This window comes from Sinohyriopsis cumingii, chromosome 4 (assembly GCF_028554795.1).
Source record: "Sinohyriopsis cumingii isolate HCF-2022 chromosome 4, ASM2855479v2, whole genome shotgun sequence".
Taxonomy (NCBI): Eukaryota; Metazoa; Mollusca; class Bivalvia; order Unionida; family Unionidae; genus Sinohyriopsis; species Sinohyriopsis cumingii.
Window position 1 is genome coordinate 100,775,488 of NC_142964.1, and position 15,579 is coordinate 100,791,066.

At 42.6% G+C, this 15,579-nt stretch overlaps 1 protein-coding gene across 2 annotated transcripts in view; it reads left to right on the top strand.

Annotated features, from left to right (window-relative positions):
• Positions 1 to 15,579, top strand: part of LOC149801774 (lim and transglutaminase domain protein ltd-1-like) — a 74,467-nt gene that overhangs the window by 16,548 nt on the left and 42,340 nt on the right. For both annotated transcript variants that reach the window (XM_089956115.1, XM_089956116.1), the window contains exon 2: positions 14,927 to 15,340. In XM_089956115.1, coding sequence (XP_089812241.1) covers positions 14,987 to 15,340 — 354 coding nt within the window. In that variant the 5' untranslated portion in view covers positions 14,927 to 14,986. The remainder of the gene's footprint in view (positions 1 to 14,926; positions 15,341 to 15,579) is intronic.

The window sequence follows — 15,579 nt, forward strand, 5'->3', positions numbered from 1 at the left end:
CGTGTTCCTTAGTGTACCGCCAACGATTCATGCCTGAAAACACCGTGGCTGTCATCAGTCCTCAAACGACCCACTTTGTCAAACGTCAATACTCGGTCAAAGCCCTACGCTGGTTACATTACTTGTGCGACAAGGAAGACAAATGGATTCAGCATGCCCGCAACGGAGGAGGCGAAAAGACCATCGGAACGTATTCGGTCGATGGCTGGGACTTAGAAAACCCCAAGATCGTGTACGAGTTTAACGGTTGCTTATTTCATGGATGTCCCGTCTGTTACCCTGACCGTGACACTAAAAATCAGTTTTTGCAACGAACCATGGAAGACTTGTACCAGGACACTTGTCATCGACGCCTAAAGTTAGAACAGCAAGGATAACAAGTGGTGGAAATGTGGGAACACGAGTACGATCACCGTTTGAAAACCGATCCCGAGGAAAGTTACCAGTTCATGGACCCGCTGAACCCGAGGGATAGTTTGTACGGAGGAAGGACCAATGCCACCTGTTTGCTGTACCAAGCCGACGAAGAGAAAGGAGAAGAAATCAAATACTTGGACGTGTGTTCGCTGTATCCCTACGTGTGCAAATATTGTCGCTTTCCTGTAGGGCACCCGCAATTTTTCACGGAACACATCGACCTGAAAAACATTCGACAATACGAAGGCTTGATCAAGTGTAAAGTTTTGCCTCCCACGAACCTATACCATCCCGTCTTACCTCACCATTGTCAAGGCAAACTGATGTTTCCCTTGTGCCGTACTTGTGCCGAAACGTGCAACCAGGACCAACCTTGCCATCACAGCCAGGAAGAACGTGCCTTGACGGGAACCTGGATCAGCGTGGAATTGTTCAAAGCTCTGGACATGGGATACCAACTGTTAGAAGTGTACGAAATTTGCCACTTTCCCAAGACACAACAGTACCACAAGGGTGACCCCAGTCAGAAAGGCATTTTCGCAGACTACGTGGATGCCTTTTTGAAACTGAAACAAGAAGCCAGCGGCTATCCTTCCTGGTGTCACACTCCCGAAGACCAAATACAATTCAAAGAGAAATACTACGAACAAGAAGGCATCTCTTTAGACCACATCGAAAAAAACGAAGGCAGGCGATCGTTTGCCAAAGTGATGTTAAATTGCTTGTGGGGTAAAATGGCACAACGACCGTGTTTACCCAAGACGGAATATTTGACAGAACCTTCCCGCTACTTCCAGATGATTCACGACAAAACCAAATACATGAAACACGTGGACGTCGTTCGAGAGGATTTGATCTTGGTCAATTACGAAGAAGATCTGGACTTTGTACAAGACGACCCTTTTGGAAATGTCATTATTGCGGCTTACGTGACAGCTCATGCTCGCTTAAAATTGTACGAAGCTTTAGAACTGTTAGAAGAACGCGTCCTGTACTTTGACACGGACAGTTGCATTTACATCCATCACCCGAGTCAACATCACCCTGACATCGAAGGAGACCGTTTAGGAGCCTGGACAGACGAGCATCCCGACGACAAGATTCTAAGTTTCGTCAGTGGTGGGCCCAAAAATTACGGCTACGAATACCGGGACAAACAAGGAGAAGTGCACACGACGTGCAAAGTGAAAGGACTGACTCTGAATCATCGTACCAGTCGAGTGGTCAACTTTGGGGTATTGAAAGAAGCCTTGCAATCGGGAGAGGATGGAAACTTTAAAGTGACCACTTATCAACCGAACAAGATTGTACGTTTACCCACTCACCACATCGTCAGTCGGCCCCTAGAAAAAGTCTATCAAATCGTGTACCAGAAGCGAGTGAGACTTCCCAATCACTTTACGTTGCCGTACGGTCACGTCGGTATTGGTCTGTATATGAAAAGGAACCCTAGGCAAGATCGATAGTTCATTGTTCATTGAAGTAACTTACCATGTCGTTGACGAAGAAGAAACCAGATTGGTTAGGAGTCAAATGTTGGACATCACCGAGACCAGGATTTTGAGGCTTGGACACAAGAGGTGGCCCAGTATGCACGAGAGTTATTCAAGGAAAAAAGTTACTTTTCAACCTGTGTTAGTGACGGTGCCAGAAGAACCCGTCACCCAGGACAGGACTGTCGTGGACAGGCCTGAAAGACCCTTTCGGGAGGACACTTGTGTGACCTTACCCCCTACTATAGAACTGGTTAGAACTTTACCCAAAACATGTTGTACAGACACTTGTGTTTATTCCACGTTCATGGTTATCATGTGCCTTTTATTCTTGTACTTAAGCCTTTGGCTTTTATGTATTTTTGTCTTTCGTATTCATGTTTGAAAAAAACATTCAATAAACGTGTTCTGAAAAAGTATATAAACTCTTGTCTTGTTTGTTTTTCGTGTCACAAGTGACATTCCTCACACTATGGCTACCTCTGCTGTCTCTGCTCCCTCTTCCTCTACTGTCAAAGTCATCGACGAACACTTAGATCGTGCCAGTTGGGAGGCTTTGTATATTCGCCATCCCTTTAACATGCTCATTGCTGGACCTAGCGGTTCTGGCAAAACCGAATTCGTCAAACGTTTGATCGAACATAAACATCATTTGATCGATCGACCACCTCAACGAATCGTGTGGTGTTACAAAGAGTGGCAATCGGCGTACAGCCTCTTGCGAGAAAGTCAAGGCGATTCCATCGTGTTTGTGGAAGGCATTCCTAAAGAAGACGACGGCATCGTCTCTGACTCCCGTCAAACCCATTTGATCATTTTTGACGACATGTTAGGAGAAGACGAAGAAGAAATTAAACTGTGGTTCACGCGCAAAGGGCATCACCGTAATGCCAGTGTCGTTTACATCACCCAAAATTTGTTTCAACAAAGTAAAGCCCATCGCACCATCAGTCTCAATGCGCATTACGTGGTCTTGTTTAAAAGCCCTCGAGATAAATCGCAAGTGCAAGTCTTAGCCAAACAGTTAGGAACGCCTTGGCTGACTCAGGCGTACGACGATGCCACTCAAACTCCACACGCCTATTTACTCGTCGATTTGAAACCTACGACTCCCGAGGATTTGCGATTTCGTACCCACTTGTTTCACCACTGGTGCCAAGACGGAGGGCCTGTCCTGTACACGTCTCCGTCCTCGACTTCATTTCACTCCACATAAAAAAATCTATAAAAACCTCAGACCCTTTTTCGTCTGTCTCACTCTCAGTGCGAACATGACGTCCCTTCAGTCGCATCTTCCCGTCAAAATGATTCGTGCCTTGTATGGCATCAGTCGAGAAAAAGATCCACAAACACGAGCTCGTGTCTTAGAAGCTAGTCTCAAAGAAGTCTTACGATGGTTCACGGTGACGGCACGTCAATTACTCCAAGGAATCATTCAGATTCCTCATCAAACCAAACGCTTTTTCAATCGAAACAAAGTCGCTTTGGTCCAACTGGCCGATCCTTGCATCGACACTCAAACCAAAAAACAAATCATTTTGAAACCTGGAGGGAGCGGTACTCTAGGAGGGGTCATCATTCGCTCACTCTTACGATGGGATCCTAATGCCCCCAAAGTTATACCCAAGACAAAAGTCCAACGAAGCCCCAAGAAGAAAAAGACCAGGTCCCCAAGGAGAACTTCTCCAGTGGTGGACCCTCCTCTGACCAGACACCACCACCCCGGAAAAAGAAAAGAAGCCCCCAGAAAAAGAAACAGAGAAAAAGTCCCCAGAAAAAGAAAAGTCAACAGAAGAAAACTAGTCGCAAGAGAGGCACTTCGGCCAGGACGCAACCTTACACTCGCAAACCACGACCTGCCACGGCGGTGACTGCGTCTCCGGCAGCCTCACGTTTGTCCACTTCTCCGTTAATGACACCCAGAACTGAAGAGTACTTGGAGACGTTGATCACACCAAGAACTTCTCCGTTGATGACCCCCAAAAGAACTTCCCCAGTGGCAGGACCTTCCAATTTAGTGGCAGTGGCTGCTGCTCACAAAGTACCTTCTCCCAAAATCAAAGTTCAAGAAAGATCGGGCATGTTACAAAGTTTACTGGATTTGTCCAAGCAAGAACTGGCTCGATTTAGTCCGTTACGTACCCCTGCACGACGTGTCATGCCTGTCCTCAAACTAATACGACGTCAAGACAATCAGTGGCGACGCGTTCCAGTATAAAAAAGGCCTGTGACCAAGTCGGGGTATCAGTGTTTTTTGGTGCTCCTGAAGACTCAAAGATGTCACCCTCCAGAAAACCCCAAGGAAAGAAAAGGAAAGGACTGCCACCACGTTTAGCCAAACATGGGGACATGTTATCTGTCCTGTCCAAAGCTTCTCCACCCCTACGAAAAAAATTCATTCAAACGGCCTCCAAAGAGGTCATCGATACCGTGTGCGAATGTTGTTTGAACGTTTTGAAAGGCACGATCCCTTTGTCCAAACACCAGAAACAATGCTTAGGCAAACATCGTCACGTTCTTCGCCAAATGGTTCAAAAGAAAATTCCCATTCGTCAAAAAAGAAGATGTTAGTGCAACGTGGAGGTATTTTACCTCTCTTGTTAGGCCCCATACTGAAAGGAGTCTTGGGAACCATGTTGGGAGGACTGGTGGGAGCAAGATAAAAAGGCCTCGGAAGTTCCAAGATCTCAGAATCGACCCCTGACAACCCCATGGAAGGACGAAAACTAGCTTTAGTGCCTTACAAACGATGAATGGAATACCATCGGTGGCAAGAACAACACACCCCGCATTTACCTCCCAATCCCCATTTGAGCGAGATGTCCCAGTTACAACACGAATTGCAGTCCTTGATGGATCGCCAAGATTTGTCCGAAACAGAAAAATCGCAAAAGTACGGTCAACTCTTGCAACGACTGCAACTCTTTCACCAGAAAGCTTTAGACGAAACAGCTCTACCCACTCTGAAAGATTTTAAGACCTTGATGAAAAGTCCAGCACCATCACCAGTACCAGTATCAGTACCACCAGTACCAGTGACCAAGACAGAAAAAGGAAAAGAAGAAGAAGAAGAAGGGTTTCAAACTCCACCAGAAAAAGTACGCAAGTTAACAACACCACCTACCTCCAGAATTGGATGGATTAAAAAGATGATGGCCACCCCTTCTTCATCACAAGAGAAAAAGAAAGTGAAGACAGAAGTGAAGACAGAAGTGAAACAAGAACCGATATCCCCCGCTCAGACATCCTCCTCCTCTTCAACACCTATTGCCGGTCGCACACGCAAAGCATTGCAATCCAAGAAAATACCCCAAGAGAAAAAGAGTGGCCTCCTCCAAGAGTGGGTGCCTTATTAACACACCAACCAAAACAAAAAAATGGAAAAAGTCTTAGCCAGCATTTACTACGATCCCTCCCATCCTGCAGGTTACGCAGGAGTTCAAAAATTGTATCGTGCTGCCAAAACGCAACTGAAAAGTCTCCGTTTACCTCAAGTGCAACGATGGTTACAAGAACAAGCTACCTACACTTTACACAAACCCATTCGACGCAAGTTTGCCAGAAGTCGCACCCGAGTGGAAGGCATCGATCATCAATGGCAAGCCGATTTAGCCGATGTCTCTCATTTGGCCAGCTACAATCGTGGCTACAAATATTTGTTTTGTGTCATCGACGTCTTTTCCAAATTTGCCTGGGTCGTACCCTTGACTTCCAAATCGAGCAGCGAGTTAGTGCGAGCCCTGCAACGGGTGTTGAAACAAAGCGGTCGTCACCCTCTTCGATGGCAAACGGACAAAGGTACCGAATTTCTGAACCAAGCTTTCCAAAAAGAATTAAAGAAACGTGACATTCATTTTTTTTACCACCGAGAATCCTGAAACCAAAGCCAGCATCGTGGAACGTTTTCAACGCACTTTGAAAGAACGCATGTGGAAATATTTTACGCATCACCACACTCTGAAGTACATCGACATCTTACCGCACCTGGTGCAAGCGTACAACCAACCTTACCATCGAAGCATCGGACGTGCCCCGCAAGACGTGACTCCCGACAACGAAGTGCTGGTGTTTGAGCGTCTGTTTGGTACGTCCCCGACGAGGGCTGTCCCCAGGAAAAGTGGAGAGTTGGCCGTAGGAGATTGGGTGCGCATTGGCAAAACCAAACGCACTTTTGACAAAGGTTACTTACCTAACTGGACGACCGAACTTTTTCGCGTCACTGGACGAGTGCATGGCCGTCATCCTGCCGTCTATAAATTGGAAGACATGAACGGAGAAGTGCTCAAAGGAACGTTTTATTTGCCCGAGTTACAACGTGTCACCAAAAAAGAAGACGAAGTGTACGACATCGAAAGCATTCTCGAACGCAGAACCCGTAAAGTGGGCAAACGACGTGTCAAAGAAGTCAAAGTACGTTGGAAAGGATATCCGCCCAGTTTTGATTCTTGGATCGACGCTTCGCAAGTCATCGACTATAAAAAGAAGTGACCATCATGCCTTTTCACACAGACGCAGCTACGTCGAACACTCCTCCTTCACCCAGTTCTTCTGTGCAAGATTTACAAAAACAATCCTTGTGGGTGTGGTGTGGAGAACGTGTGCCTAAAACGCAAATCGTCTTTTTCTGCCAAATCTTCGTGGTGTATTGTGTCATCGGGGCAGCCATCGCCAATTTGAGTTTGCAACAAGGAGACAAACAATTGTGGACCATTTTATTGAGCAGTTGCATCGGTTACCTGCTTCCTAATCCCTCCCTGAAATTCACCTCGAACGGGAACCACGGGAACCTTGTGTCCAGTGCCAGTGCCAGTCACCACTCCAACCACAACCAGAACCCCATTTGGGCGGAGACACGCCTCTGACGTCCACTAACCCCTCGGACAGCCACAGAACTCTGGAATTATGAGTCACCAAAACCAATTTTACTTAACCTTACCCAGTGACAGTTCCATGGAGGTGTTTCCCAAGAACACGCTGTGCTGTTACACGGCCAAATTACCTCAAGCCATCCCCTTAGATCACGAAGCCCATTGGGAAGTGGCTTTAGTAGAAATGATTCACCCGACCCAAGTCCTCAATGTCCTTCCCAATCAAAATTTTTTTGATGTGGAAGTTCATGACGAACAATTGCAACAGTGGATGGATAGCAATGTCAAATATGACAAGAAAACCCGTACACAAAAGTACACCACCTATCACTTGTTCATTTCCCCAGGCTATTATTTTAGTGGTCAACATTTGGTCAGCACCATAGCCTCCAGGTTTAATGCCGTGTTTCTGAAAGCTTTGGAGCATGTTAACAAAAGTGTCACCATGGAGTACCACAAAACAGCTCGTCGCTTCTTGATGAAATTTGAACGGAGTAAAATCCTGTCCATTTTATTTTGTCCTGAATTGTATGACATGTTGGGCGGAGACATGAACCTGAGAATGAGCATGATGAAGAAAAGCGAATTACCCATCGTTTACGACAACGAGTCTTTTAGCAAGTTATTTCGTGCCCCGGTAGAACTGAACCAAGGACTAAATTTGATGTTTGTGTACTCCGATGTGGTGGAGTATAACGTGGTGGGACACACCTCCGTACCGTTACTGCGTGTCATTCCTTTCAAAGTGGATTCTGCCACGAACACTGACGAGGAAGGTGGAAACACTTACCACGTCCACCGCGAATTTGTACATCCTCACTATTTGCCTGTCAGTAAGTCGTATTTGGACACGGTCAACATTACTATAAAAGGAGATTTGGGACAAAATATTTCATTCACCAAAGGAAAAGTCACGGTGAAACTCCATTTTCGAAAACGGTTTTCTCACGATTCGTAAGTCATGTATCCAGTGTACCGAGGGGTTGCTCGACAGCGAGGACACGGTTTAGGAGATATGTTAAAATCGGCCTTTCGTTCGGTGGCCCCGGTGTTGAAACCGATGGTGACACGCGGATTGCACGCCTTGAAAGATGCGGCACTGACGCAAGGCAAAGAATTTCTCCAAAATGTCATCATCGACAAACAAAACCCTAAAGAAGCCTTCATGAGGGCAAGCAAAAATGTCTTGCTGCAAACGGGCAAAGACATTTTGGGTCACCGAGAAACACCTATAAATGCCCTGCACGCTACCGAGTCAGGCATTCAGCAAGGACAAGGCAGAAAGAGACGACGAAGAAAACACCCTTTCACCAGACTTCAAGCTAGAAAGGCCAAGAAAAGAAGAACTGTACGAGACTTAGACGTTTTCGATTATTGAGAAAAGAGACAAAAAATGATGCACCGAGAATCTTGCGCTTGTTCCAAGACGGAACTGGATCTGTTTGCCATGCCCCCCACGATGATGACGGTGCAAGAATCCCAGTGGGTGGAATTTCACCCCGTCTCCTCACTGACCGATTCCGCTCCCATCGAGTTTGAAATCAAAGGACAGCCCGAAGATTACATCGATCTGAATAGCAGTTACTTGTACCTGAAAGTCAAAATTCTAGATAAGACTGGAGGTGCTATAGACGATGAAGCAGTAGCTCCCGTCAACAGTTTCATGCATTCCTTGTTCAGTGGAGTGGACTTGTACTTGAATAACAAACTGGTCAGTAGCAGCATGGATACTTACCCTTATCGTGCCTACCTGGAAAATCTCTTGACGTACGGAATAGATGCCAAGAACACTCATCTCAATGCCTGTGTGGTATGGGAAGCTGACGAACCTACCAAGTTTGAAATATTGGAAACTGATGAAAAGAAAGACAACAATGATGGATTTCTAGAACGAAGAAAGAGAATCACCGGAGCCGACACAAGTTTAGAACTGATGGATCGTTTGCATTTGGACATGTGGTTGCAAGAAAAGTATTTGCTGAACGGGGTGGATGTCCGCCTGAGACTGAATCGTAGCAGTGCCGCTTTCCATTTGATGGCTGATAGTGACGGTTACAAAACCAAAATCCTAGAAGCCAGACTCTACGTACGCCGTGTGGAAGTGTTACCTAAAGTGGGAAACGACATCAGTCAGACGTTGAGCAGAACGACTGCCAAATATCCCATACGACGCGTGGAAGTGAAAACCTTCACCATTCCCAAGGGACAGCGATCCATGATCGAAGATCATCTGTTCCAAGGACAGTTACCCAAACGTTTGATCGTTGGTATCGTCGAGAATACAGCCTTCAACGGAGCTGCCGAAAAAAATCCTTTCTACTTTCAACACTTTGGCGTGTCCAAAATCGAAATCAGTCGCGATGGCAAGACCTTGTGTACCCGACCTTTCGAACCTGACTTTACCAAGAAGAATTACTTGAGATCGTACTTGTCCCTGTACGAAGCCACCGGACAGTTAGGAACCAATACCAGTCACGGTATTACGTACGAGGATTATGCAGGAGGCTACGCTTTGTGGGCTTTCTATTTCACTCCAGACCAAGGCAGCGACGAGGGACATTTCCACCCTATAAAATCCGGCCAGATTCGTGTGGAAATTCAGTTTAAAGACCGAGACCCTGATGAAACGGTGAACGTCATCCTGTATGCAGAATTCGATAATACCATAGAAATCAACAGTTTGAGAGAAGTCATCCTAGATTACTAGAAACCATGGAAGACTGTTATCCCTCTTTACCTAGTGGAGAAACTTTTAGTGTTGGATTATTGTTAAAAAATGTTAGAGTTGTTGTTGTTTAGTGTTAAGTGATTTTTGAATAAAAAATGTTGTGTTTTGAAAAAATTGTTTGATGTTATATTGTTGGATTATTGTTAAAAATGTTAGAGTTGTTGTTTAGTGTTAAGTGATTTTTGAATAAAAAATGTTGTGTTTTGAAAAAATGCCTTTGTCTTGTGTTTAGCTATAAGAATGTTGGATTGATGCTCTTTCATTTCTTACTATCCCTCTCATGACACTCACTAAACGTTGCGGCTCGAAAACCGTGTGGGGGATGTTTTCCTTCACGTCCGCGCTTTGACTTTAAGAACCGGGGTTGTTTCCAGTCTAACCATCCATTGTCGACTCATCATCCTACGAAGATGTGCTTCAAACTAGCTAAGCTCAACGAAGCCTACGTGAATTTGCATAGGGTCAGACACAGTCTGATACCGAAGCCAGAAGAAATAGAGAATGTGAGAATGTTAAAAATCACTGAAGACCTGATAGAAGAGCTCTTCAGAGAAGAAATGAACAGGGAAAAAGAAGAATGGACAGAGAAGTACAGACTTCAGAGACATCAGCAACAGCAGCAGCAACAACAACAGCAGCAGCAACCTGAAGCTGACAGAGGCTTTGTCGATTGTCGTATCGACACCAAAGAGTTCTTCTTCTCTTTTCGAAGAAGCAGACCTATCGCCAGAAAGTCTATTCTCAGAGGACATCGCATTCTTAGAAACTAAAAAAGAATGCCATAGCAAACAAAAAAAAACCCAGCCCTTTTCAGGGCTACCCAATACTCTAGAAAAGAAATAACAATCCATTTGCCAATGTGTGTAGGTAGAGTAGTGTGAAAATAAACACTAACTCTTTTTTAAAAAAATGTGAGGGTATGTGTTTGTGTGTTTGTGTTTGTAAGTGGTTAATAGTTGGTATGGATAGTAGATTAAAATGATGTCTTTTTTTTTTTGGTGTTTGAGGTGTAAATTTGGGGTTAGATTGGATTGCTTTGCGTATGTGGATAGTCTATTGAAGTGATTTATAAAAAATTTTAAAATAGTGATGGGTAGCATAAAAAAGTGAGTGAGTGTTTCTTTTAGGTCCGCGCGTTGTTGTTTTTTTTGGTTATGATCTAGGTAAGATCAATTTTATGTTTTTAGGGGGATGTTTTCCATCACGTCCGCGCTTTCACTATAAATTGAAACTCGCTGGGCAGTCTAGCTACCCTTGTTGATTGATCAACACAAGAATGAATAGCAGAATAAGGAAACTTCTTGAACTCCAGATACATCTGGAATATGTCAGGCGCCTGTTAAATGAACTGGCTGCGGAGGCTATAGTAGAAGAGGAAAGAATGAAGAACGAAGAGGAAGAGAGAAGACAGAGGGAAGAGGTGGAAAAGAAACTAGAAGAGAGGATGTCGTACAATATTCCCGAGACAGAGGATTGGGGTGTTGAAGCGAATCATCCTCCCTCTGCGCTCCCCAGAAGAAAGGTGAAAGGAGACTGGGGAAGAAGATGCGTGTGTGGCGCCAGGCCAGGAAGGTGCAACCATTAGATAGGTGCATCTGGAGTTTTAAAAAAAACAGCCCTTTTAAGGGCTACCCAATACTCTAGAAAAGAAATAACTATCGATTTGCCAATGTGTGTGTGTGTGTGTGTGTGTGTGTGTGTAGGTAGAGTAGTGTGATTATAAACACTAACTCTTTTTTCATAGTGCGAGGGTATGTGTTTGTGTGTTTGTGTTTGTAACTGCTCACGTAAGTTTGTGTGAATGGTAGATTATGGGTTTCTTTATTGTTTCTTAGCGTATGTGGAGAGTATAGTTTGGGTTTTGTAAGCGCTCACGTACGATTGTGTGGATAGTAGATTATGGATTTTGTTTATTGTTTCTTAGCGTATGTGGAGAGTATAGTTTGGGTTTTGTAACCGCTCACGTACGATTGTGTGGATAGTAGATTATGGATTTTGTTTATTGTTTCTTAGCGTATGTGGAGAGTATAGTTTGGGTTTTATTATATGAAATGAGAAAAGTAGGGGGATGTTTTCCTTCACGTCCGCGCTTTCACTATAAGAACCCACAGTATTCGTCGTTCAAACCATTCTACAAAGAAGATGGTTTCTAACCAAATGGACAAAATACAAACATTGCAAGACGTTTTAGACAACTTAGGAATGATGGAACAGATGTTAATAAGACTCGTTGAAGACCATTATTCCTATAGTCCCCATCGTGTAAAGATGGAAATTAATAACTTAAAAAAGGTAAAGGACAAGATTAGTGGTGTCATGAAAGAGATAAAGGAGGAGAAGGAGGATGAAGAGGAAAGAATAAGAATAAGCAAATGGAACGAAAAAATTGATAAAGAAGAAGAAAATGAGAAGAGGAAGAAAGAAGAGGAGGAAGAGAAGAAGAAAGAAGAGCAGGAGAAAAAAAAAAGAAAGAGAAGAAGAGAAAGAGTGTAGGAGATAAAATAAGAACTTGGTGGAGAAAAAGAAGAAATTAGAAGCAGAAGAAGAAGAAGAAGAAGAAGAAAACCCAAAGGCCCTTTTCAGGGCCAGCCATATTTCTCGAAAAGAGATAGCCTTTCCATTGCCTACCCTTTTTTTAAATTTAAATTTAAATTTAAATTTAAAAAAACTTTTTTAAAAAAAAAATTTAAAAAAAATCCCATATTCAATTTCCCTTGACGCTATAAAGTCCCACCCTGTTTAAATTCCTTTGACGCTAAACCGTCCCACGATTTTTCTCCATGTTAATTTCCCTTGACGCTAATCTCACCCACGATTTTTCTCCATGTTAAATTTCCCTTGACGCTAATCTGTCCCAGGGGTCTCTGTAATGCTAATTCCCATTGACGCTAATCTATCCCACCTTACTACTATTGTGATTGATCAAAAGATTCGTGTCTCATCACCAGGTGACAGGTCACTATAGGCACATTAACACCCTTAACGAAAGTTCTTTCTTTTTCTTCAGACACCACTGAATATTTGATTAAAACTTTATTCATTTGGACTGGTGGTTGAACTTTATAGACTGTTTGGGGATTTAATTCGTATTACCGTATGTTCTTTTTAAATTTTCGCTTTGTATTATAGGGAAATAAATTATTTGTAGAATTTGTTAAAACGTGTAGTTTTTTGTTGTTGATCTTTTCTATTAGTTAGTTTAAGACAGTAGAGTCGTAATACAGCTTACTCTTTTTATGGCTTTTCAGGTTAAACATAGTTTTATGCCTATCGTGACGTGGTTTGATCCCTATATTTTCAATCACTCTCTTTTGGCCATTTACAATTCTTTTATTTCTTTTTTATTAAAGGAACTCACTTCAATGTACTAAACAAAAGCCAAAATACGCGTGCTTGACCGTTGATGAACATTTCTAACTTTAAAATAATAACGCATTTAATTTAAGGCGACACAGATCTCGTTGTTGAAATCATTATATTTTATAAATTAGGAAGTTCCAGAGACAGTGTCTTTTCTAAAGTCTTAGAAATATAAAGAAAGAAAATCAAACTGGAATTAACAATTATGGAATACCATGTATAGCTGCTGTGGTGGTTTGTTCTGTTAAATTCTACGAAATCTGTTGATTACTCAATGCTTTGAAGTAATTAATGCGACAGTTGGCTGATATTGTTCGGGGTGGGGTAAAAGGGGTTAAATGTAGCTACTGTACAAGCATAGTGATCAAATACATTTCAATGTATTTTTATAAATACTAATTCAATTAAAAGCGAATCATTCCTGCCAGTTGTTTGGAACAAATATATTTACACAAGAATATTATGTTTAACTTGGTTGGAGGCAGAATGTAAAGCTGAAAGTTATTCTACTTACAAGATGATAAGTTTGAGAGAGTTGTTGTTGTTGTCGGGTTTAACGCCATTTTTCAGCACAAGACAAATATACATGGCGGCCAGTATAGTGGTGGAGGAAGAACCCGGGAAAACCCCGGAAAGAACCACCGACCCACGAGAAGCTCCTGGCATGCTTTCTCACATACCCACATTGGCCGAACCCGAGACTCGAACCCACGCAGACAGAGATGAGATGGCAATGATCCGTAACGGTGAGCGCTTTAGACCACTCGGCCACTCGGGGGGGGGGGGGGAATATTCTGGAAGCTAATAAATATGCAGCAATTACCATCACCACCCCACACAACAACAATATCCCCCCCCCAAAAAAAAAAATAAAAAATATAGTAGTATTGCTTAGATTGGACACCAAGGCAATAGACCAGCCTAAACATGCAAGATACAAATTTTATCACTTGTAGAAGTATGATCTGTCAGCCTGTCGATGAGTTCTGCGAGACGACTAAACCGAATGATACATTCGGACAAAAAAAAAAACAAACAACCAAAACAGCAGTGATCATAACTGTGTAAAAATGTGGATTCTACCTCTTATGAGGAAGGAAAGGCGGTAACTAGCATTTTGCCTCTATTTAAAAGCTATTATGTCTACTAATGCAACCCTTTATTTTCATCCCTTATTCATCAAATGTAACATAATTACTTAGCAGCTGGTGTACATTACGGTCCCTCAACTGAGACAAACATAACTAATAGCAAATCTATAATGTGAACATCTTCTGCACAAAGAAAACAAATATAACAGATAATTATACAAATTATATATAGTTAACATAACATCAAGATTACTGATTAAAATATTTGAAGAGGTATACAGTCTTAAAAGCTGAAACATTAGGTACCTATTTAATACCATACCGAAAACTGATCCATAAAAATGTATCGGCATTATTTAAGACCGTTAAGTAAGAATAGCTTTTCTCACAACTAATATAATTTCTAATTGGCATAGATCGAAGAGCGTTGTAAAGAGATTATGTAGATGTTAAAATATTGTAAAATATTTGTTACATTTCAGATCAACATGGCTGCTCTTACCTCTGTGCTGTACATTCCCTGAATATAAGAAGAAACACGTCGTTTTCCACATTCAGCACATCACCAGATAACATGTGGGGAAAAAAACTTTATTAAATAAACCTTTTAGGATCAACTGATTCAGTGTAAAATTTCTAGCACTTTATGTAACTCCTTTAATCACATATAACTGGTTCCACAAAATAAAATAAAGCGGATGTAAAGAATTGCAAGCCGTAATACACACATATTTCATTGATCAGCGCTTGTTTGCTTATTATAGTTATTGTTTTGTGATCATTATCATCATCAGACATATTATTATACTATTGATACCCAAAATATCGAGGATTGAGTAGCACAGAAACCTATTTATACATGGCTTTCTATGCTCATTTGATCTTTGTCTGAAAACACTATATCTGTTCGTGAGAATACTTAGAAATATGACATCTTCGTAAAAATGTTCTCTGTAACTTCTTTTTCAGATATATTTGATTTCCATTTCGTCTGAAATATTCTGAAGCCAGGCATCACTGTTTTCTTCAATGGGTTGCGTCGCCTCTACCGCAGGCTCAAAGAACAAAACGTTCCAGAAAGCCCCTCCCACGGAAGAGCAGGAAGAAGCAGATCAGAAATACATCAAAGAGGAAACCGAGGTCGGAATATCGACTGCTTCTGAGGAGACCAAGATTAAAACTTCCAGGTCTCAAATTCGATCCAGCTCCAAAACACCAAGACAGTCTGAATTAGAGCAAACACCAAGCCATTCGAAGGTTCACACTCCGAGGTCTCGGATTCGATCCCGCCCCAAAACACCAAGACAGCCTGAATTCGAAAACGAGGACGGTGAAAATCTCATGTTGGAGGGAAACTGGGAGGTGGAAAAAGGAAACGATGAGGCATGCTATTTTGAATAATACTTTCCTGGCACATCTTCAGCGGTCTGTCTTTATGTGTGTCTATGGCAGTGTTTGTGTCCTCTGCCCATTTATCTTTCTGCCCTTTGTATATCCTCATTATGTGCTTACTTGTATGTGTTGCATGTATATTCTTCTATCTACGTCTGTCTGTCTGTCTCTATATCTCTCACTCTCTGTCTGTCTCTCTTTATCTGTCTAACTATACACACGCAGGCCAT